At 34.5% G+C, this 22,811-nt stretch overlaps 1 protein-coding gene across 5 annotated transcripts in view; it reads left to right on the top strand.

Annotated features, from left to right (window-relative positions):
• Positions 1 to 22,811, top strand: part of FSD1L (fibronectin type III and SPRY domain containing 1 like) — a 77,725-nt gene that overhangs the window by 33,563 nt on the left and 21,351 nt on the right. For 2 of the 5 annotated variants that reach the window (XM_028493731.2, XM_024126421.3), the window contains exons 5-10: positions 5,109 to 5,131; positions 10,735 to 10,856; positions 15,379 to 15,588; positions 16,794 to 16,892; positions 20,978 to 21,107; positions 22,006 to 22,038. In XM_028493731.2, coding sequence (XP_028349532.1) covers positions 5,109 to 5,131; positions 10,735 to 10,856; positions 15,379 to 15,588; positions 16,794 to 16,892; positions 20,978 to 21,107; positions 22,006 to 22,038 — 617 coding nt within the window. The remainder of the gene's footprint in view (positions 1 to 5,108; positions 5,132 to 10,734; positions 10,857 to 15,378; positions 15,589 to 16,793; positions 16,893 to 20,977; positions 21,108 to 22,005; positions 22,039 to 22,811) is intronic. The other 3 variants (XM_028493733.2, XM_028493732.2, XM_024126419.3) reach the window with 2 other exon arrangements.

Genomic DNA, 22,811 nt, shown 5'->3' with positions numbered 1-22,811 from the left:
AGGGAATGGTTACCTGCCCACAGGTGCTTACACTGGAGAAAAAAGTACAGAGTAAGGTGAAAGGGAAACAGTCTTCTAGATTAGATCACAGATGAAAAGGGAGAAAGGATTTTGTGTATTTCCAACTTCTGACTCACAGTAACTCACCATTAGAATATTATTCAGCAGGTGTCAATCTCTGACCACTGGAGGAGCAAATAAGGAGACGGGTGGAAGCTCACTCAGTATTTTCAAGGGAGTAGAAGTAGTACTGGCAGAAACTCCTTCTGTGGCTGCAGTCAGGAATTCTGGGAGAGGAGAGGACCATCAACAGAAGCATGAAGGGAATTCCTTGGCGGTCCAGTGGTTAGGACTCTGCGCTTCCACTTCATGGGGCACAGGTTCGATCCCTAGTCGGGGAACTAAGATCCTGCAAGCTGCTCGGTGTGGCCAAAAAAAAAAAGCATGAATGTTTCAGTTATGAAGGCAGTTTAAAAGCAAGTCTAAATATTTAAGAATAGCTCAAACTATAATTTTTCACCTTTACTTCATTTGTAGGTGTTTATGTCTTATAGAAATGCAGTCTCCTATTATATAAATGTACTTAGTCATAGAGTACAGATGTATGTGGTACTGTATTCCATGTTTATTTCAAGTTATTTACTAGGGTTTTGTGAAGAAGGCTTTTAAATGATCATGTTTTTGGAAAAATAGTGCTTTTTATAAACAGATAAATATATGTATAGGAAATATAAAACTTCTAATGTTTGGAATCAACAAGTATGCAGTAATTTTTTTTTGAAATCTAGTATTTTTTGCCTAAGGGAAAATTGCACTTTGAAACGGTCTCTTATTTACTCTCTCTGACTGAGTCCCCTTCATTTCCCAAGTTATTCCTTAATATGGTATTTTTGGGGTGAAGGTAGAAGTCTCAGTAATATATTGTAAAAAGTATTAAATATTTGCCCCCTAGTCATTTTCAGATTGTCTCAGGGAAACAATGCACAATTATCTGTCCCAAATCTAATAGGATAATCTGAAGTATGAAACAATGTGAACATATGGGCATAACTTGAAAAGGTTCCTCAGTGTTGTGTGGCATTCACATTTTTACTAGGAACTCTATTGGACTTTACTGCAAATCAAAATCAAGATAAATCTTCTCCAGAAAATGTGACATCTAGCCTTTGCTACATTCATTGTTTTGACAATGTTAGTATATTTTTCTCTCAGCAGTTATCATTCAGAAACAGATATATTCTTATTTTTGTTGCTGTTTATCAGTGCTCTTGATTTTAACTAACTTTTCCCTTGCTACCTTTCTCCATTTCAGCCTGTATTTTGGAGATTTAGATGGTTAAAATGTTTAATTTATTTTAGATAATTTAAAAAAGTCATTATCTACACATAAGATGGCTTAGGATGGAGTTTAGGGTTCAAAGATATCATTATGCTCATCATTTTATAGATGAGATAATTGAGTCCTAAAAGAGTTAAGTGACTTGCTGGTTAATGTGATGGGCTGAAACTCAGAGCTCTTAAAACTTGGTCTAATGCTCCTTATTTTTAAAAAGTTTAAAAATTTCTGCTGGTTGGGAAGAAATTTGGAAATGTCAGATTTTGTTCTGTTTGGGTAAATGATTCATTGAGTACAGTAAGCAAGATCTAAAACTTCTTTATTATTCCTATTTTAATTGTGTTTAGGAAACACTATTTAATTAGCTCCTCCATATATGGAACTATTTTAGAGTACTTTGCTTCTAATGTCTTTCTATAAAAGGAGAAAAATGAAGATATTAAGAAGAAATATAGAAACAATAAGATCTTAATCTTCAAAGGGCTGAAATAAATTCACGGAGGAAAGTAGTTTCTCTATCTACTCATTGCAGATTGGGAAAAGATCTGGTTTAAATACTTTATATTTAATTGGTAGTGATAAAGAAACATTTGTGATTACTCCTCCATTATTATTACAGTTTTATTTAAGGAAGTTTGGTCTCAGGTGACAGATTCACATAACTGGTAAAATAAAGGGTCAGAATTGTAGGATTTATTTTAAATAACATTTGAGAGATGGAGGAAGGGAATCTCAGAGAGAGAGAGAGAAAGGAGCCATCTCTGATGATAAGAGAGAGAAATGAATTGTTGGCAAACAGGATTTCAGTAAAATATTGAAATCGAAATAGTGATTGAAATTGAAATAGAAAATAGTGATGTTGAGCAAAGTAATATGACTCATGTTTCTTGAAAGCTTTCTAATAGTGTACAGTCATAACCTAAAAATCTAAGTATTCACTGAGACCTCTTCATAATTCACGAAGTGGTATTATGTAGATACAAATAAATGTATTGGAGACAGAGCAGTGGTAAATCCTGGGATCAGGTGGTACTCATTAAGTAGAGATGTTTAATTGACAAAAATGCATCACTCTTGAAACTGAAACTTAGAGGAGTCAAGCAACATATTAATGTGTATCTTTTGGACAGCTTTCTGCTTTGGGAGAAGAAATTCCAGAAAAAAATTAAACAATCTATTTTCCAATTTAAGACATTTCTTGAAGTTGGGCCCTTTTATTGAAATGCCTGCATAATTTGAGACTTTCTATCCTTTTCTCATTGCACAGTATAACTTCTTCAACCTCTCCTGCATTTATACAGTGTATATACTATAAAATTTGAACCTAAATGAAAGAGGAACCATGGAGGGTCTTCAGTTTTACCAACTGGGTGTATTTATATATATAAATACATGGGGCAATAATTTTTCCTAGATTATCTGGCTTTTCATCTATTTATTTTCTGGTTTGTCGTGAACAGCCTAGTATATTAAACAATAACCTGAAAGCTTTACATGCACGTGTACATGTGCACACTTGCACACAGATGCACTAAAAAAATGGCACCTTACTAAATTAATACTAGACACAAAATTGAATCATTACGGTCAGTTTTAAAAACAGTAATGGTCTTTATATTGTTGGGTTATTTGGGAGTGACTGGTAAGTAACATTCCTTTAACCAAGTTCTAAACCAATTGGGAAATAAGACAAAACAATAAAGTTGATAAGAGGCCAAATAAAATGATATTGGAGAATTTGGCTTATATCAGTGGGCACACTTCCTAATATTGAATCCTAGAAGTAGACAGACTTACCCCACCCAGGGATGTAAGTACAGGGCTACCTCAGGTCTTTGTGTGTGAGGGGAGCCTGTTTCAATGAAACTTACTGAATAGAGGAAAAGAACCGAATATAGAATATATGTTCTCTGTGGGCAAGCAAGCTGCCAGAAAGAGGGAAAGGTGCTGAGCTACTTATTTCTAGTTTGTTCTTCCAAACTCATAATCGGATTAAGTCATATCCTCTTCCCAGGAGAAAATGAGGGAATGGAGAGTAAGGCGAGTGGCACTTTTCTCCATGTGTAAAGAAACATCAAGTGCAGAGTCGAGTCTCCTCTTCCCCTCCTTTCACACTTGTATAAAAATCTTTGGTTATAATTCTAGCTATGATGACAATAATTTTTTAAAAATCAGTGTAATTAACTTTTTAAAGGTAAATTCGACATACAGTATTAGTTTCAGATGTACATGTAATTGACTTTAACATTTCTTACTCCTAGTACCAAAGTAGGTACTTTGTACTTTTATGTATGACTTATGGCATGTATTATAGATGCCACAGAATTGGGTTGTTTGCTGTAGTATTTGGAGCTTGGAATGCGTCTTTAGAAGCATTAAGGACCAAATAGAATGATTAGTATACAAGGTTATGGAATTGACTATGATAGTGCTGTGATGTGCTCATTTTCTAAATCTCAATTCTGTTCTTTTTGTGTAGACAGGTATGCAGACCAGAATATTTTAGGATGGGTATAAAAATGACCAATACCAAGTAAGAACAATATTAGAATTGAAGAAGAGAGACAACAGAAACATTGCTGAATACATCTAATTAATGTTCAATTAAATTTAGTAGTTATTAAATATTACTATGTGCCAAGCTTTATGCTAGACACTGGGGTTAGAATATCAAGCATAATAGCCATGTTCTACATTAGATGTGTTGTTAATTATGATGGTCAGTGTGGGGAAAAAAACCTTTTGTTGGACCTATTATATGGTATGTAAATTTAAAGGGGACAGCAGTTTCTGCGTGTATTTTTCATCATTTTTCTGTGACATACAGCACCGAGTAATAGCTGTGCCCTCTTCCTAAACTTGTGCTAGCATTCTCAAAAAAAAAAAAAAAAAAAAAGATATCTTAAGTAGCGTAGGTTTAAGTTGGCAGCTTCTATGAAGTCATCTGAGGGAAAGACCCTATTGCTAGAAGTGTTTCTTTGGTTTCTCCTTGTCTGAATTTTTGCCATTACAACTTCATTTATTGGGGTAGAGGATTGTAGAACTGCAGCCTAGTTTTATATGTTAGCAGGCAAGCTCTCAGAATACAAGGTCCTTGCCCAGTGAAGGCAAGTAGAGAAAACTTGGAAGAACCATTATGAAGTGGTGAAAGAGATCTCTGAAGAAAAATTGAAGAGCAGATTTGAAATGTATAAGAAAACCATCAGAATGCATAGAAATGTGTGCCCCATGAAGGAGATTGATTGTTCTAGTTGAAGAGTGTCAGACTGAATTAAAGTGGAGGTGTGTGTTGATAACCTTAAGGTAAGAAAAAACATTTATAGTCATCTGGAATTAGTTTGAAGTGTTAAATTTTCCTCCTTATTTTAAGGTGATTTATATCGGGACTGGATTTCCAACTATACTATAGTTCTAACATCACATTATGCAAGCTGATGTGAACTGTACAGATATCTTGTAATTTATGTTTTGGTGAATATGAACTAATCTATTTCAGGGTTTTTATCCTAACTTTTCTTGCATGTCACTGCCATTGAAACTTGCATGAAAAGCACTAACTGCCTTCTTTCTCTTCTCCCTCCAACTATAGATCTAACATCACATTATGCAAGCTGATGTGAACTGTACAGATATCTTGTAATTTATGTTTTGGTGAATATGAACTAATCTATTTCAGGGTTTTTATCCTAACTTTTCTTGCATGTCACTGCCATTGAAACTTGCATGAAAAGCACTAACTGCCTTCTTTCTCTTCTCCCTGATTTGCTCCAAGGCTGCCAGACAGATCAAGGATAGGTATGGTATAAAACCTACATTTTTATTTAAGTATCAACATTGAAGTCAGAAATGAAATTCAAGAAGTTTCTTATTAGAATCTCGTTAGTTAAAATAAATATACCTAATGGCGAAGTGCAAAAAAAAAAAAGAGAAAAAGTCTTCTGCATATATTCTGGAATAAACAGTATATCAGCAAGATTTTTAAAAAACATAGTTATTGACAATTATGTACTTCCAAAAGAATTTCATTTCTGGTATAATATAGTTTTAGTACAGTTCTTAATTAGCTATGCTAGTAGATGGGGAACCATTTTGAATAATTAAAAACATATATATTCCTGAATGCATTTTTTGTTGTTCTTAAATTTTACCAATATAAGCGTGTCTTATTTTATGAGAAGTTACAGCCTTATTTCGTTCCTCAGGAGCTAAAGCTCTCCTTTTTCGCTCCCTCCTGCAGCTGGCGCAGCCCCAATAAAGCCTTGCCTGAATTTCTTGTCTGGCCTCTAGTCAATTTCTGTTGATCGGGGGAAGGCCAAGAACCCTGGTCGGTATCACAACCACAACAACAAAAGCCAGCCTGATGATAATTCGTTATGTTTGTGATCTGTGTCTCAGATGTACTACTTGGACTCAACCTAGTGGACCTACTGGGTCAATAAAGTCCTTAAAAGCCACACACACAGGGCTTCCCTGGTGGCGCAGTGGTTGCGCGTCCGCCTGCCGATGCAGGGGAACCGGGTTCGCGCCCCGGTCTGGGAGGATCCCACATTCCGTGGAGCGGCTGGGCCCGTGAGCCGTGGCCGCTGAGCCTGCGCGTCCGGAGCCTATGCTCCGCAACGGGAGGGGCCACAACAGAGGGAGGCCCGCATACCACAAAAAAAAAAAAAAAAGCCACACACACAAAAAAAGAGCTATTGCTCTCCTACTTCACTGCTCTCCTGTTTAACACCTTTGTATTCTCATTCCATCTTGTTCCTGGTGCCATCTCTATTTCTAATGCCACTACTGTCTAGTTTGTGGGAGGAGAAAATTAAAGAAAATGATGATAGACTTTGGCTTAAAGGTCTTTACCATTGGTAGAGCCAGGATTAGCACAGGTAATTTAGTATTTGCTGTAATGAATATACGAAAGGGCTAAAAGAGCTGTTGGCAATTTTGGATTGGGTTATCACAGAACGGATGGTTTTGATCTGCTTGGCTAGTCACTGAGCATTGACTGTAGTGAAATTATCACTTAAGGTTTCTTCATTTGAGGAAAATGAAATTCTCTGAAAGGCACAGCTCTTCAAAGCACCGCTCTGAGTCCTAGATTAAATTTTTCATCAGATAATTCACAAAATTATTCTGTATGTATTATGTGAAAACCAGTGTTGCTATTGTTAATCTTGGCTGAAGACTTCAACTCTTGTGTTTTTCTAGTGGCCTTTTATTTGACTAGAGGCAAGATTCACATGGCAGTCATAGCATTCTTAGCACAAATATTAATTTTTCTACTTTTTGCATATTTTATTTTTAATTAATTTTTATTGGAGTATAGTTGATTTACAATGTTGTGTTAGTTTCTGCTGTACAGCAGAGTGAATCAGTTATACATATACATACATCCACTCTTTTGTAGGTTCTAGTCCCATGTAGGTCATTACAGAGTACTGAGTAGAGTTCCCTGTGCTATACAGTATTTTTCATATATTTTATATCAGGGAGTGTTTAAAGACTTGGATCATTCTTATAAATCCTGGATGTAGAAAGGAGATTATGAGAGTTTGAAAGTGAAAAGTATTGGCTGTATGAGGAATGGATGCTAGGTAGGTCAGTTTTCTGGATAAGGTATATTTGGGTTATGTGTGCTGGAATTTGCTATAAGTAATCCATCTTCCACCCTGGCTAGAGTATTCTTCTGTTTAGCCACCTACTGCACAAAATCCTGCTCTGGTCTGTGATTTTCTGGATTAGAAGTCACTTCCTAATCAGGCTTTGGGCCATCCAAAGACTTTGAGAGAAACCTTGCAGTTATTTTCTCTTTGCAAAAATAAAACTAGGAGGAAGAGATCCTTGTGTTCAGCTTGTACTATTAGAAATGAACCAAATGGTACATATATACGATGGAATATTACTCAGCCATAAAAAGGAACGAAATCTGGCAATTTGTAGAGATGTGGATGGACCTAGAGTCTTTCATACAGAGTGAAGTAAGTCAGAAAGAGAAAAACAAATATCGTATGCTAGCAATGGACCTAGAGTCTTTCATACAGAGTGAAGTAAGTCAGAAAGAGAAAAACAAATATCGTATATTAACGCATGTATGTGGAATCTAGAAAAATGGTAATATGAACCTATTTGCAGGGCAGGAAGAGAAACGCAGACGTAGAGAATGAACGTGTGGACACTGGTGAAGGGTAGGGTGGGATGAATTGGGAGATTAGGTTTGACATAAATACATTAACCATCTGTAAAATAGATAGCAGGTGGGAACTTGCTATAAAGCACAAGGAGCTCAGCTTGGTGCTCTGTGATGACCTAGACCGGTGGGATGGTCGGGCGAGGGGTGTCCAAGAGGGAGGGGATATATGTATACATACAGCTGATTCACTTCATTGTACAGCAGAAACTAACACAACATTGTGAAGCAATTATACTCCAGTAAAAAAAAAATGGGCAAGGTGAATTAAAACATTCCTAACCACATGGATCCTGTAATGTAGAGAATTATCTGTGGATTTTAGATTGTTAGTTTGGGCTTTGAGGCACGGTTGTCTAAATATGTTCAGTTTAAAAATAAAAAGTTCAGTCTTTTGGAAAATTATAGCATTGTTGTACATCTAACTTGATTTATGGAGACTGAAATTTTCATTGTCTAGAAAATAAAGGTCATTATTCTTTTTTTAGGCTTTGATAGGCCTTTCTGATATATCTTTAGGAGATATAATTTTTCTTTGAGGCCATAGTGATATTTTCCCCCCAGATTTATCTTGAAGAGTGTACATACTATGCTTTTATTTGTTGGGTTTTTTTAAAAATTGAAGTATTGTTGATTTACAATGTTGTGTTAATTTCTGCTGTACAGCAAAGTAATTCAGGTATACATAGACGTATACATTTTAAAATATTATTTTCCATTATGGTTTATCACAGGAGAGGCCATAATGGTTAAATCAAGTTTTACAGATAAAGTTTCAGGTTTAAATTCCTTAAAATACTTTCAGATATTTTTCTCAACAGTTCTCAACAAACTTTTAAATCATCAGGTTTAGAAGCAACCAAGTAAGTTCAAACCTGTTCATTGATTCAGTGGGCATTTACCAAGTACCTATCTGAATATAGCTCTTTAAGAAGTCTTTAAATCAGAAGATACTTGGGACTGTCAAGAACAACATATGTAAGATTTAGCCTTTGTTCCTAACTTCTTATTGATGTAATCTGAAATTTTATTATTGAGAACCAAGAGCTTAAAGTAATAATGTGTGAAATGCTCAGTGTTATACTTGGCATTCAGTTAAGTGTGAGTTACCTTCTCCATAAATTGTTTTTTAGTATAGCACTTCCTTTTTTTTTTTTAAATTAAAGTGTTGTTGATTTACAATGTTGTGTTAATTTCTGCTGTACAGCAAAGTGATTCAGTTATACATATATATGTACATTCTTTTTTTTATATTCTTTTATGTTATGGTATATCACAGGATATTGAAGGTAGTTCCTGTGCTATACAGTAGGACCTTGTTGTTTATCCATTCTGTTGATATATATAATAGTTTGTATCTGCTAACCCCAAATTCCCACTCCATCCCTCCACAACCCCTTCTCCCCCTTGACAACCACAAGTCTGTTCTCTCTGTCTGTGTCTATTTCTGTTTTGTAGGTAAGTTCATTTGTGTCATATTTTAGATTCCACATGTAAGTGATATCATATGGTATTTTTTTCTCTCTGACTTACCTCGCTTAGTATGATAATCTCTAGTTCCATCCATGTTGCTGCAAATGGCATTATTTCGTTCTTTTTTTATGTCTGAGTAGTATTCCATTGCATATGTGTACCATATCGTCTTTATCCTTTCATTTGTCAATGGACATTGAGGTTGTTTCCAAGATTTGGCTATTGTGAATAGTGCTGCCATGAACATAGAGGTGCACGTATCTTTTTGAATTATAGTTTTGTCCAGATACATGCCCAGGAGCAAAATTGCTGAATCATATGGCAACTCTAGTTTTTTGAGGAACCTCTATACTGTTCTCCATAGTGGCTGCACCAATTTACATTCCCACCAGCAGTGTGGGAGGGTTCCCTTTTCTCCACACCCTCTCCAGCACTTGTTATTTGTAGACTTTTAATGATGGCTATTCTGACCAGTGTGAGGTGGTGCCTCATTGTAGTTTTGATTTGCATTTCTCTAATAATTAGCGATGATGAGCGTTTTCTCATAGCACTTTCTTCTTGATAAATAGATCAGCTGTTGTTCACTCTTTGTTACTACTAAAGTGACTACTTTCCTAGTTTTAAGATGAAAGAAAATGACTGAATACAGCAACAGTGTGACATTTTCCATCCCCAAGTAACTGAATACAACAACATGTTTGATACCTTTCATACCATTGATCTTTAGGGTAGTTTGGTAGATCTGAATGACTAGGCCTGGTATTCCCTTTGCTCCTGCAGCTCTATTTACTTCCTCTGCCAAATTCTGTACTAGGAGGACAACATTCATGAATAGCATTTTTGTGTCATTCTTTGACCAAAGATAATAAGGAGAGTTACTTTGTGATATATGTGGAAATCTACTGTAATATGAAAAATTGAAATTTGAGATAAAATAACAAATGAATAGAATATGAGAATTTCTTTTAATCTCTAGTTTTAATTGACAGAACAGTTTCCCCCTGCTTTGGGTAAAATGATGTCTGGTATGGCTTCTTTCTTTTTTTGTTTTGTATACCACATTCATCTAAAATATATTTATTGAGTTTCTATTATTTCCATGGCATATGGTTTCACAGGGCTGTTTCTTCTTGTCTCCTTCCATTCAGCTGATGTTGATACATCAGAGTGATACCTACTATCATGGTATTCAAAATTGTAATTTTACTTCTCTCCTTTCTCATCCATGGCCTATAGCAGCTACCAAGCTATGCAGTATTTGGTCAGTGTACCTCTACTTTTATTTAAGGACACATGGAATAGCTGTGACAACTAGGCAGAATGTTTGAATCAGGGTATATTTACAGTTCATTATTGAAAGGCATATGAAAAGGAGTGAGGCTGGCATCAGGAAATCAGATTGAGTGTACAGAGGTTCAGATGACTGTTTTGTCTGTTAAAGATGATTTATCTTGGATATTTGTCTCTTGAGTTATTTGTAATTTTATGCAATTTTGTAAAGCTGGCTGGAGGAAAGTTCTTTAAAGGTTATCTTAAATGTCTTTAAATTTAAAAACATTTTACAGTTTTTTATTAAGTTAATTTTCAAAAGATCTAAAAGCAAATTTCTATTTAGTTTTGTTACCTTTGTTAATAGCTTCTGAAATCACTAGAGTGAAGTAAGTTGTGTGTTTTATAAGTTAAATATGATACGATACTTCCCATTCTTTTATTTTTAAAAGAATGTTTATGTTTGTGTTTTCTGTAGAGTGACAATGGCTTCAGCTTTTCGCCTTTCTTTGAAACCAAAGGTCAGTGACAGCATGACTCATTTAATGGTGGATTTTTCTCAGGAAAGACAGATATTGCAAACTTTGAAGTTTTTGCCAGGTAAGTTAGTACATATATTACATATAAAGTTATTTATAAAACCTTTTTTTTCCTTCAAGATTTTTCTGTAATGAACATTAGAATGTAAATATTAAGGAAGAATAGGGTGATATTTTTTTCTTCATTCAGCTAAGGAATAACTGAATTTGCTAGTCTTTATTTTTAGAGAATTATTTTACTGATAGTAAAGATTCCATTTTAAGAATCCCAGAAAGGGATACCTTTTCTTGCTAGTTTGGCAGAGAGAAGAAATATGCCATGGTGGTTCACGGTGAGTCGTGGGGCCAGACTTCTAGATTTGCATCCTGGCTACCGCTTACTTGCTGTGTAGACTTAACAAGTTATTTAACTCTCCCTCATTTTCTTCATCTTTAAAATGTGATGTTATCCTTCTGGGGTTTTTATAAGGATTAAATGAATTGAGACCTCTAAAGCACTTGAAATAGTACCTGGCACATAGTTAACATGCAGTGAATGTTAACGGTTATTATTACCATTATTGTGGTGGTTGCTGGTTCAGATGGAATTTTATTTCCAGTAATAATGTGTTAACATTGGTTTATTAGAGTATTAGTATGAGGGTATTCCTGCAGTCAGAACCATTTGAAATTGAGTCCCAAGTTATTGTCCACAGGTGTGAAAGAGCCAGTTAAGGACCTTTCAGTTATTATTCTCTTTTTACTAACATCAAGTAATGTGGTTAAGTTGATAGCTAAAACAATTTGGACTTGGTGATTTGGGGGATCAGGAAATCTCTTGAAAGTGAAGTGTTTTACTTACAGGCTTATGGTTTTTGGAGGTTAGCTGCTTTTGAGTAGAGAATGTTGATCATATGAAACCATTCTTTTCTTCTCTGAAGATTTGGTCCAGGACTTTAGAATATGATTGGAAAGACAGAGTTAGTAGTCGTGAAACTATAATGGAACTAGTAATGGTAGTACAAGTGAAGTATTAACTTGTGTGGTATAGGTCAGAAGTTCTAGAGGAGTTTAGAGAAGGAAAAGATGAGAGAAGGAATCATAGTTATAGAGGAAGGAAGTATACATACTTGTCAGTGGATACTTATCTGTAAATTGGCCTTTCAGAATTCCTAACCATTATATTTTCATTCACACTACTACTCAATTCAGAAGGAGAGTTAGGAGTGGTAGATTGTGAATATACACATGAGTAGTAGTAGTTTGATTTAAAAAAAAAACTACTAAAAAAGCAGTCTTCTCACCATTACTTTCCTTCTCTTGGATTTTCAGTGATGGCTTAACAAACCAAGGCCATGTCTGCTGTACAGTCAAGTAGATTGCATGCACAGTTAGGATTTCCTCTTTTGCAAACTGTTAAGACAGTCTGAAGGAATGAGGTATAATGAAAAGCAAGAAATCCTTTTGTGGAGGAGTTTCATCCTGAAGGAAGGTATAATAGGTTGTTAAAATTTATGAAAGGTGAATTCATATTACTAATTTTTTGTATTCTGTTATAGCATAAAAATTTCCTATAAGATCCAATCAGATTAACTTAAAAATGAATACCTTCATCCCTTAATAATTCCTTCTGTAAACACTGCAAAAATCAACTCTATACTGAATTATGTATAGTAATGAGTTTTGGATTTATCTGAGTCTGAAAATTGTAAGTGATGATGATGGATGATAATAATTACAGTCATTTTCTTCTGCTCTAAGCCATTATTTATACATTGAAACTTAGAGTTTATATCCTTTCTGAGCATCTGCAGCCAAGAAGAGAAACATGTTTGTGGCAGTGTTGATGTCAGTTGTCCTTTTACATTCACATGCAGAGAAAAACATTAGCAGAATTCTTACACCAATGTCCACATAATTTAACTGTTGCTTTATGGAAGTTTATGTGTGAATTGCTTTCCATTCTCATTTCTAAAGAGAGTTCTGCCTTTCCTAATATTTTTATATTACAAGTTTATGAACATTCATCTTCCCCTGAACTTTTATCCCACATTTGTTGAAACTCTTCTCTTACTTCTGTTTAGAATATTGGGTGAACTTCCTACATATCAGATCCAAGTCACTCTTAATTTGACCTACCACTCTTTTTTTTTAAATTTAATTTTTATTTTATATTGGAGTATGGTTGATTTACAATGTTGTGTTAGTTTCAGGTGTAAAGCAAAGTGATTCAGTTATCCATACGCATATATCAATTTTTTAAGATTCTTTTCCCATATAGGTTATTACAGAATATTTGACATGCCACTCTTAAATTATCTAAATTTTCTTTTTCCCTCCCAAGTTTGCTTTCTTCTGGGGCCATTATTCACAAGAAAGAAGAATCTTCTTGCTGGTACATTCTTATTGGAATGGTAGCTGAATTTGGGAGATAGATAGTGGGGAGTTAGCTGGACCCACTTACAAATTAAGTGATTCTCTCTGTATACAAGCCTCTTGGGACATTCAGTACAGGTTTTAACTCAGCAAAACTATAAAATTACTACATGCCATTGGCCGTTACATTTCCTCACATGTAGGCACTGCACAGTATATTAAATTTATGAATGCCTGTATCTCTTCCCATAGCAATGAATAGTAGTCTGTATTGCTTATGTTCCGGTAACAAGAGACTAACATCTGTAATGTATTATAGGGACGAAACCCCTACAGACAGATGAAGGAAATTAATCATAATGAGAAATGATAAATATTTCTTTGTTGTCTTACTGATAAGATATATCAGATTCCAAGTATTTATTGTACAGTTACACACATGCAGTAGTTCAACTTTGAAGACTATAGCTAATGGAGATCAATTGTCCCACCTCTCTCCTTTCCTCCCTTTCTTACTAGTTAGGCTTGAAGATTTAAAATGTATATCAAATTCCTTTCATCTTGGTCTTGATTATTGTATCTAAGATATTTGGTTTACTTTGTTATTTGTTAGGTCTCACATTGCTTTGAATTTTCATGTGTAGAATTCCTTTGTTGTTATTGTTATAGTTTTTTTTAAAAATTAATACTTTGTTTTTTAGAACAAGTTTAGGTTTATGGAAAATTGAACAGGTAATACAGAGAGTTACCATATACTTCCCCTCCTCCCCCACATACAGTTTCCGCAGTTATTAATGTCTTGCATTAGTGTAGTACTTTTGTAGTAATTGATAAATTATTATTAGCTAAAGTCCACAGTTTACGTTAGGGTTCACTCTGTGTTATACAGTTCTACGGCTTTTGATAAATGTATCATGTCATGTATCCACCACTACCTTATCATACAGAATAGTTTCACTGCCCTAAAATTCCCTTGTACTCTGCCTGTTCATCCCTTGTATCCTGCAGCCTTGCTATAAGCTTGTTAGTTCCAGGAATTTTTCTGTTGATTCTCTGAGATTTTCTACATAGACAGTCATGTCATCAGCAAACAAAGACAGTTTAATTTCTTCCTTCCTAATTTGTATATGTTTTACTTCTTTTCCTTGTCTTATAGCATTTAGCTAGAACTTCCAGTACAGTGTTGAGTAGGAGTGGAGAGAGGGGATGTCATTGCCTTAGGGGAAAAGTATCTACTTTCTCAACATTAATTTTAACTGTAGGTTTTTTTGTAGATGTTCTTTATCAAGTAAAGTTCCCTAGTTTACTGAGAGCTTTTGTCATGAGTGAATGTTGGATTTTGTAAAATATTTTTTTTCCATCTATTGATATGATCATGTAATTTTTCTTCTGATCATCTGATTTTTCTTCTACTGATGTGATAGTTTACATTAACTAGTTTAGAATGTTGAACCAACCTTACATACTTGGAATAAATCTTTTAAAACTTTTTTTTAGCAACAAAAGGTTTAAATACAATACTTGTACAGTTTCACACATTTCAGACACATCTGTATCACTGGAGGATCACATTCTCCAGTTAGCCTGCTATTTAAATGGAACATCTGTTAATGTTGAGGAGCTGTGGAAAACCTCTTTTGTGGAAAAGAAATTGATTAATGTTCATTCATGTTAATTGTGATTCATTTACCTCAGTTTGTTTTAATGAATCATAGAGCTCTTTGGAGAAACATTTAAAAATTCTTAAATATTTTGTGGGGTTGTGGAGTTCATTTTTGTTCAGTGTTGAGAAATTACAGTTATTTTATAAACTAGGTTTTTTAAATACATTGAAAATACCTTGAATTATCTTAATCTTTGGATTCAAAGCAAGTTATTTTATTTTGTCAATAGTGATTTAATTTATATTCTCCAGCTGTTTGAAATAGCAGATTAAAAACGTGTTGAGAAGTAACAAATCATTCTTGATTCTTTATTCTTAGCATGTTTGAATTGCTTTTTGCTAACTAGGGTTTTAATATACTTTGAATAAGTCTATGAAAAACTTTGAAATATGAATTTTAAAACAGAGCTATGAAAAATGGTTATTTTGCATTTATAAGGTATCCCTTCTCTTAGCCTGATTCAATTGAACAGTTTAAAAGCGACATGAAAAGCATAATTTGAATGACAAACATAAATACTGGATTAGTACTATAGTGAGAAACGAGCTTTTTTTTTTTCTTCAGTCCCCAAAGCTCCAGAGATAGATCCAGTAGAGTGTTTGGTGGCTGACAATTCTGTAACAGTAGCTTGGAGAATGCCAGAAGAAGATAATAAGATTGATCATTTTATACTGGAATATAGGAAAACTAATTTTGATGGACTTCCACGTGTAAAGGATGAGCGATGCTGGGAGATAACTGATAACATTAAGGGTACTGAATATACACTGTCAGGTAAGATGACTGCATTTCATGAATCTCATTCTCGGAAGATAGATGTAATTGTGAAAAATATTTTGAATTACATTAAAAGATGAAGTTATTAAGTTTCTTTAGCCCAGCTGACTTTTTGTATGTTTATTATGAAAATGCATTTCTCTTAAAATATCAAGAAAACCTTCATTTTAATTACTTCTGGATATTTGCAATCTGGTAAAACAGTGTATTTAAAACAAACATGAAGGGATGTTCTGGAAACTGTATTTCAGAGTGACATTTAATTTTTACCTTGGTTTTCTAACAATAAAAAAAGCTGTCAATTTTCTAGATGTATACACTACCCCGCATTTCAGTGATACTGTAAAGACTTGCCTTTCCCCTTTTTTGATAACCTTCACGATAATACTTAAAGTTAAGCTGTGCCTTGGTATTAGAAATTTGTGTGTTGGCCTTTTGATAGTCCTTAAAAACATATCTCCATGTATAGGGGACTTTGGGTATTTGAAATGGCCAAATGTTGCCTGAGTTGTTCAATATTTGTTTTATGTGAGCAGTAACATTAGTAACGTTACTATTACTGAGCACTTACCATTTGTCAGGAGCTGGGCTGAAGTGTATTACACAGTACATCTCATTTAATCAGTACGATACATCTCATTTAGTCTTTACGGTGAAGAGGTTGGTTTTCTCTTTTCTATTTTAACAGATACAAAACTGTGGCTCCGTCAAGTTATTGAAGGTCCCATAGCTAGTAATTTTTGGATTGAGATTTTAATCTAGACCTGACTGACTTCAAAGTTTTGCTATTAATCCTTATGCTTCACTTTCTCTTTAAATTCATTTTTCACGTATGAAGCAACGTGTCATAAATATAAAAATTCTATAGTGTCTACTTTCCAGAAATTGAATATGTTATTTTAAACTGTAGTGTCTCTCCATGAATGAAATCTTACTTACAACGAGGCTTGAAAGTATCTTTTTACTGCTAGGTTTAAAAAGCCCAGTGATAAACTGTATAATTTATTTTGAAAAAAATAATAGATAAATCATGATTTGTCTTATTTCAGGCATTATCACCCTTTTATCATAAATTTGTACCCTTCCTGAGTAAAAAGATAGTTCCAGGGAGGGAAAAATGTCTGTTTGAAGGTTCATACTCATACTTTTGGAGTAGATTCCTTTACTTTTCATATCTGAAAGCCATTTTTCATTTTTTTCAGGCCTAAAGTTTGATTCAAAGTATATGAACTTCAGAGTGCGGGCTTGTAACAAGGCTGTGGCTGGAGAGTATTCTGATCCAGTGACTCTAGAGACCAAAGGTAAGATCAGTAGCTACTTGTACAGCATGAAACAGAACTTGACATCAGTAATTATTCCAGACTTCGTGACAGGAAACATTTCATGTATAGTTGCCTTCCTTCCCCACCTTGATCCCCCCCTTCCCCCGCCCCCGCAAAGGAATTCTCAGCAGGAGGAATTTTAAGATGGGAAAATTAGGACTACAGTAGTGGTTTTCATTAGTTTTTCTTTTACCATGGTATTCAGATGGGTAAAATAGACTGATGATGGTGTTATGTTCTCTCATGCATACTTACTTTACAAATTTCAGTCTAGTATAAATACATTCGCATGACTGAAGTTTGCCCAGAGTTTTCCCAGAGAATGGATTATGACTCAATAATGGGGAAGTACGTATTCAGTTTAGTTCAGGTTCTTTTTGTTTTCTAAAATCTTATTGTAGAAATTAACATTTATATAGTTTATTAATGTTTACAAAGCTCACAAGTCTTCATTTGATCATTGAAACAATCTTGAGAGATCAGTAGAATAGATATTATTGATATCCATTTTGCAGGTGAAGAAAGTGAAGTTAAAGTCTGTTCCTAGAACTAGCTTGGAAAGTTGTGAATAAGAATCGATTTACAAGTTCTGTGCCAGCCCTTATCGTGGGCCTGGAATGTAAGTGCTTCTAGTCTCTGAGAACAGTTTGGATTTATTGTAGAATAACATATTTAAACACAGAAGATTTTTCAGGTATTTACCAATTTGAAGGCCACAATGCTAGAGGTCTTTCCAGTTGTGAGGTGATAATTGACTCAGTTTACTTCCAGAATCAGATTCTACACATTGTTGTTAGATAGTTGGGCCTTAGAGTGTTCCACTGACCTCTAGTTCATATGGCATTTAAATAGGGTTTGAATGCCAGAAGTTTGATATGATTTGGAGGCTGATATAAAAATATCATATTAGAATAAAACAAGATATGAGGTTCATAAGTTATTGATAAGACAAACTCATAAGAATATGTTTGCATCAGAAAGATTAAAAGAAACAAAACTAAGTCGAAGTAATTTGGATTAGCAAATGTTTTTATTTGAGAACTACAGATAACTTAGCCAAGAAATGCAATTACTTAGAATTACTTGTTAACAAACTGAGATGATACTGTGGTTTCTTTAGAGATTTTTTACCACTTCACAAATAGTCATATTTACAGGCAGATAATCCTTCCTACATAACTTGAACTGATTTTAGCCCTTGTCAGGTAAAATTGCATTATTATTAATATCCTCCCTCAAGAATATTATATGTTTTTTATTTCTTTTGTTCCTTCTCATTTACTTTTTATGTTTAGTGACCAAACTTGGGCCTAAATGTGGTGAATTGAACATTTCCATTCAAATTCCATAGATTCAGGAAAATGAATAACTGGCTTGTAGTTTCCTTGGAGCTGGGCTGTCTGCTCCTGTTAGCAATGTCTAGATTTTACCAGTCAAATTCTTGGTCTTAGGGTTTGTAGGGAAAGACTAAGTTGATTCTAGTCCTTTTGAGCAGTTCTCTCTGTGGGGTAGACCCCCTGGGGTTGGGTTAGACTGATACTAAACGCTGCGGCCCACTGAATCTTCTGGGACCTTCTGGGAGACTCAGAGTAAAATTATCTCTTAAGAAACTATGGGTCACAGGTTTTCTAGGGTTATTGCATACCACTGGAGTGGCCACTAATGACAACAGGAGCTCCAGAGAAAAGTCAGATTTTTAAAATGCTGTGTTAAACAGTTGTTTACTAATTTTTTGACTTGTTGCAGCCCTTTTTGACCAACCAGTAGAAATAAGTATATGAGCAAAGAACTGGAGGGAAAGAGAGAGAGATGGAGATTTAATAGTTGAGGCCTACCAAAACTTCATATCCTTCCACTTGTGGTGCTTTGTGTGGAAAATAGTGAACATTGTTAATATCTGTCTCTCCAGTTGTATGTAACTCTATTTCTTCTGTTATTGGAATTATCAAAAGTGATGAATAATATTTCTTATGGCCAGAATTTTTAAAGTACATTATCCCTTACTTCCTTGTAAAGGTAAATGATGTGATATTAATCACCCATTACTTTCTAGCCTCAAATGTTAGTGTCTATGATATAATTTTACAGTGTCTATGATATAATTTTACAGTGCCTAGAAAGCAGCCACCAACACAAACTAAACACATAAAACATATCTGTGTCTGTGTTCTAATTTTTTTGGTACTTTGTTTTCATACTTTTAAAGATATGGAAACATATCTGGCTATATTACAGGGCTTATATGAGAGACAGGACTAAAATTTGAGACCTCACTTTTGAGGCCAGTCTTTTATTTGCTTTTAAACTGCATGGTATTATCCCTCTTACCTTAGGGAGCCTCTGTGATTTAGTTGAGGCCTCATAAAGGGACAGTGTCCAAAAAAGAAGAGATAAAAGGTTGCACCCGTGGGACTGGAACCCATGCTTTTCTGTTTGGGTGCTGTGGTATTTGATAAATTTGGTCTCAAGCGGCTTGGGGGTGATACCTGTTTTTGCCACCCTTGAGTCTACTCATCTCTCCGTCATCAAACACAGGGAATAGCTTTAGGATTTGTTTCTTCCCTTAGGATTTTAACAGGCAACTGAGAGTGATGGTACCTTAGAGTTATATCCAATTTTTCTTTCTCTCAAAAATGCAGATGCCCTCACATGTATTAACTAATAACTAATATAGAGGTTAACCCTGTTTTCTTAAGGCAGTTCATTCTTGGTAATACAGGGTCTCAGTTTTGCTTAATCCTAACTTTTTAGTAACCCACCTGTTGAGGAATTCTGTTTCCATTTTTACTGAAAAGCTGCATTATTTCGTCTTTCAGTAAGCTCTTATATGTTTACATGCAGATTTTGAAAGCTATTAACTTTTTTGCATATAGTATGACATTTTCTAAAAGTGGTTATGGTCAGTAGATTTGTATTTAGAATATTTAAAATACACTGAGCAATGGGTCAGATGCATAGGTAAAATTAAAGTGCTCTTTACTAAACAGTAGAGTATAAAAGGATTCTTGATTCACTAGGTAAGCACTAGGTTCTCTGTATGAATATTTTGTTCGATGATGTATATTTCACAGACACACTGAAACCTTAGCTAAATCATGTATTATCCTTAAGCGAAATGGGGTATTGTAAAGGAATATTTCTTCAGTGAGTACTTACCAGAAATTTCAACTTTTGGAGAGAAGTATAACTAATAAGCAGATTTATTGGTAACTATGTAGTAGATAATACCTTGCTTAAGACCCAGTTTCTAGGAATTGCATATTAAATAGGAAGAACTGTGCATTACTCAGCTGTGAATCAATACATTTCAATGATTAACCCTCAGTATCCAAAGGGAGAAGGTAATACTGTGTTACACTGATTTCCTAAATTAGCAGTTCTGAGTAAGTCTTGTGAATAGTACAGATAGTTCCCCCGATACCAAATAATTTGAAAAGCATAGTTTTGTTTTGGATTTTTAAAATTTGATTTCATTTAAGTAGCCCCTCTCCCCAGTCTGTTCTTTGCCATGTATATCATCTTTAGCTCTATCAGCTGGGTTAGTTCCCTTGCTTCTGCCATCATGGCCTGTTTCTCTGTGCTTGCCTTATTTTGAAACTACTAAGAGTTTAAATATGAAATTAAGTGTTAGAGCATAAGAGAAAATGTGTGTGTGCCAGGCTCTATAATTTTTTACACCACATCACTTTCTCCTCATCTTTAATTCTACCAACTCCTCTTCCTACTTAGTCATAACAATCAGCTGATGCTCTAATAATAGGAAATTGAGGCTATTGATTCCAGCAGAAGGAATAGCAGAAAGACCAGTGGCCATGAAAGTACATTGTATTTGGTTGGAGTACAGGATAGATATATAGAGGAGAATAATGGGAAATAGAGTAGGAATTTGTAGATTAAGGCTTTATCGTTGTAATTTATTGTTAAATTTTAGGATTAGGAATTAGAACTTTATTCGCTATATACAGTGTTAAATCCATTGAGTAGGAAAACAATGTGATGATGGTTGTGCTTCAGAAACTAGAGATATGCTACGTTAAAAAAAATTGAAATATTGTTTTGGTTAGCACTTAACTTCAGTTTGGATAACTCATCCTCCCATTTGAACCTGAGAGTTGAAGATACCTGTGTAGAGTGGGATCCTACTGGAGGAAAAGGTCAAGAAAGCAAAATTAAAGGAAAAGAGAACAAGGGCAGGTAAGCTAGTTTATTAAATCTATTATCTGAATAAAATGCATGTACATTGATTCTTACTTGACAAAACTTAAAATGAAATTCTTGGGAAGGGTAAGCTGGGATGAAGTGAGAGAATGGCATGGACATATATACACTACCAAATGTAGAATAGATAGCTAGTGGGAAGCAGCTGCATAGCACAGGGAGATCAACTTGGTGCTTTGTGACCACCTAGAGGGGTGGGAGGGAGACGCAAGAGGGAGGAGATATGGGGATACATGTATATGTATAGCTGATTCACTTTGTTATAAAGCAGAAACTAACACACCATTGTAAAGCAATTATACTCCAATAAAGATGTTAAAAAAAAAAGAAATTCTTATTAGTAACACCAAAGTGAAGACTATAATATTATCAGTACTTGAATTTGTCATTAACATTTTTCATTACTTTTTTTTAGTTTCTTTCCTAATCCTCTTCTTACGTACACCTTTTATTTCAGTATTCCATTTCTTTAAAGTTATATCTACAGCAGTTTGAACTGCTTAGAGAGAAATTCCTAGCAATAGTTCCTGAATTTTAGACTTACAGATCACCTGTCTTACCCGAAGGTCTGCAGTGAATGACAACTATTACCATGTACAGTCCCAGTGTCTGGCCCCTGATCAGCAGCCTTATGAACAAAGAGGCAGGCTTGGGACCTTTTGTTATTGTAGGACTTATTTAGATAGTCTCAAAGTATGGGGGCCTCTTTATAAACAGAGATAAATTTTGCTCAAACTAAAATAAGGTAATCACTGTGAGTTAAACAGTGAATCAAAAGAAGTTCCTCAGCAGGCTTTTGATCTAATTTTATTATAAACTGTTAAATTTAAGTTGTAAAGCAGTCTCTTAACAGTTGCCTATTTTTATCTGACAGTGCCCATGTTACTTCACTGAAGAAACATACAAGGTGATGATCTATGTCTGTATAGTTCTAGGACTTAGTATATCTAGCTTGGCTGAATAACTCATTTTTCTTTAACCAATAAGCAGAAGCCATTGCAGCAGCCTTCATAAGCTAAAATATTGGTCTGTGTAGACTGTCTGTATTGGTGGCTTATGTTTTGAATTTACAGCATTATAATGTGCTGTATATTATTTGGATTATGTTGTATATGATAACAAAACAATAAGCTCTGCTTTAAAGTCTTTCGTGAATTATTTTCCTTTATCTGATTTTTTTCTGCATTTACTTATACTTGGCACCTTTCTTGTGCTGTATTCAATATATCTAACATTACAGCTTTGCATTTATATATATTTGACATGAGGCAAGTTTGAAGTGTCCTATGTTTTATAATAATCATGCAGTTTTAGTAGCATCAAGGATAAAAAATAAAGGTCATTACTGAAGTTATTAGGACAGTGCCAGAAAGATGAATCACTTCAAATTGCACAAGTAATAATGTGCTAATTTGAAGATACCCCATATCTTTCCCAGAAACCAGAATGTGTTCTCTGTTCAAAATTATCTTTTCTTTTTTCTAGTTTATTTGCTTATTATTGGTGAAAGTGATTTCATAGTTAGTATATTATAAATTGTAAAGTGCTGCTGGATTTAATAGGATCAGTGAAGTTTCATTTGGTCATTTGGAGATTTTTAGACTACTTATATGTAGAATTTCATCATGTTATTTCTCTTTCTCTCTTCCCTCCTTTTAAGGGTATTTTATTATGTAGGCT

Source organism: Physeter macrocephalus, chromosome 9 (assembly GCF_002837175.3).
Source record: "Physeter macrocephalus isolate SW-GA chromosome 9, ASM283717v5, whole genome shotgun sequence".
In the NCBI taxonomy this organism is placed as follows: Eukaryota; Metazoa; Chordata; class Mammalia; order Artiodactyla; family Physeteridae; genus Physeter; species Physeter macrocephalus.
The sequence above is the reverse complement of the archived record's forward strand: the minus strand, read 5'-3'. Positions and strand labels throughout refer to the sequence as shown.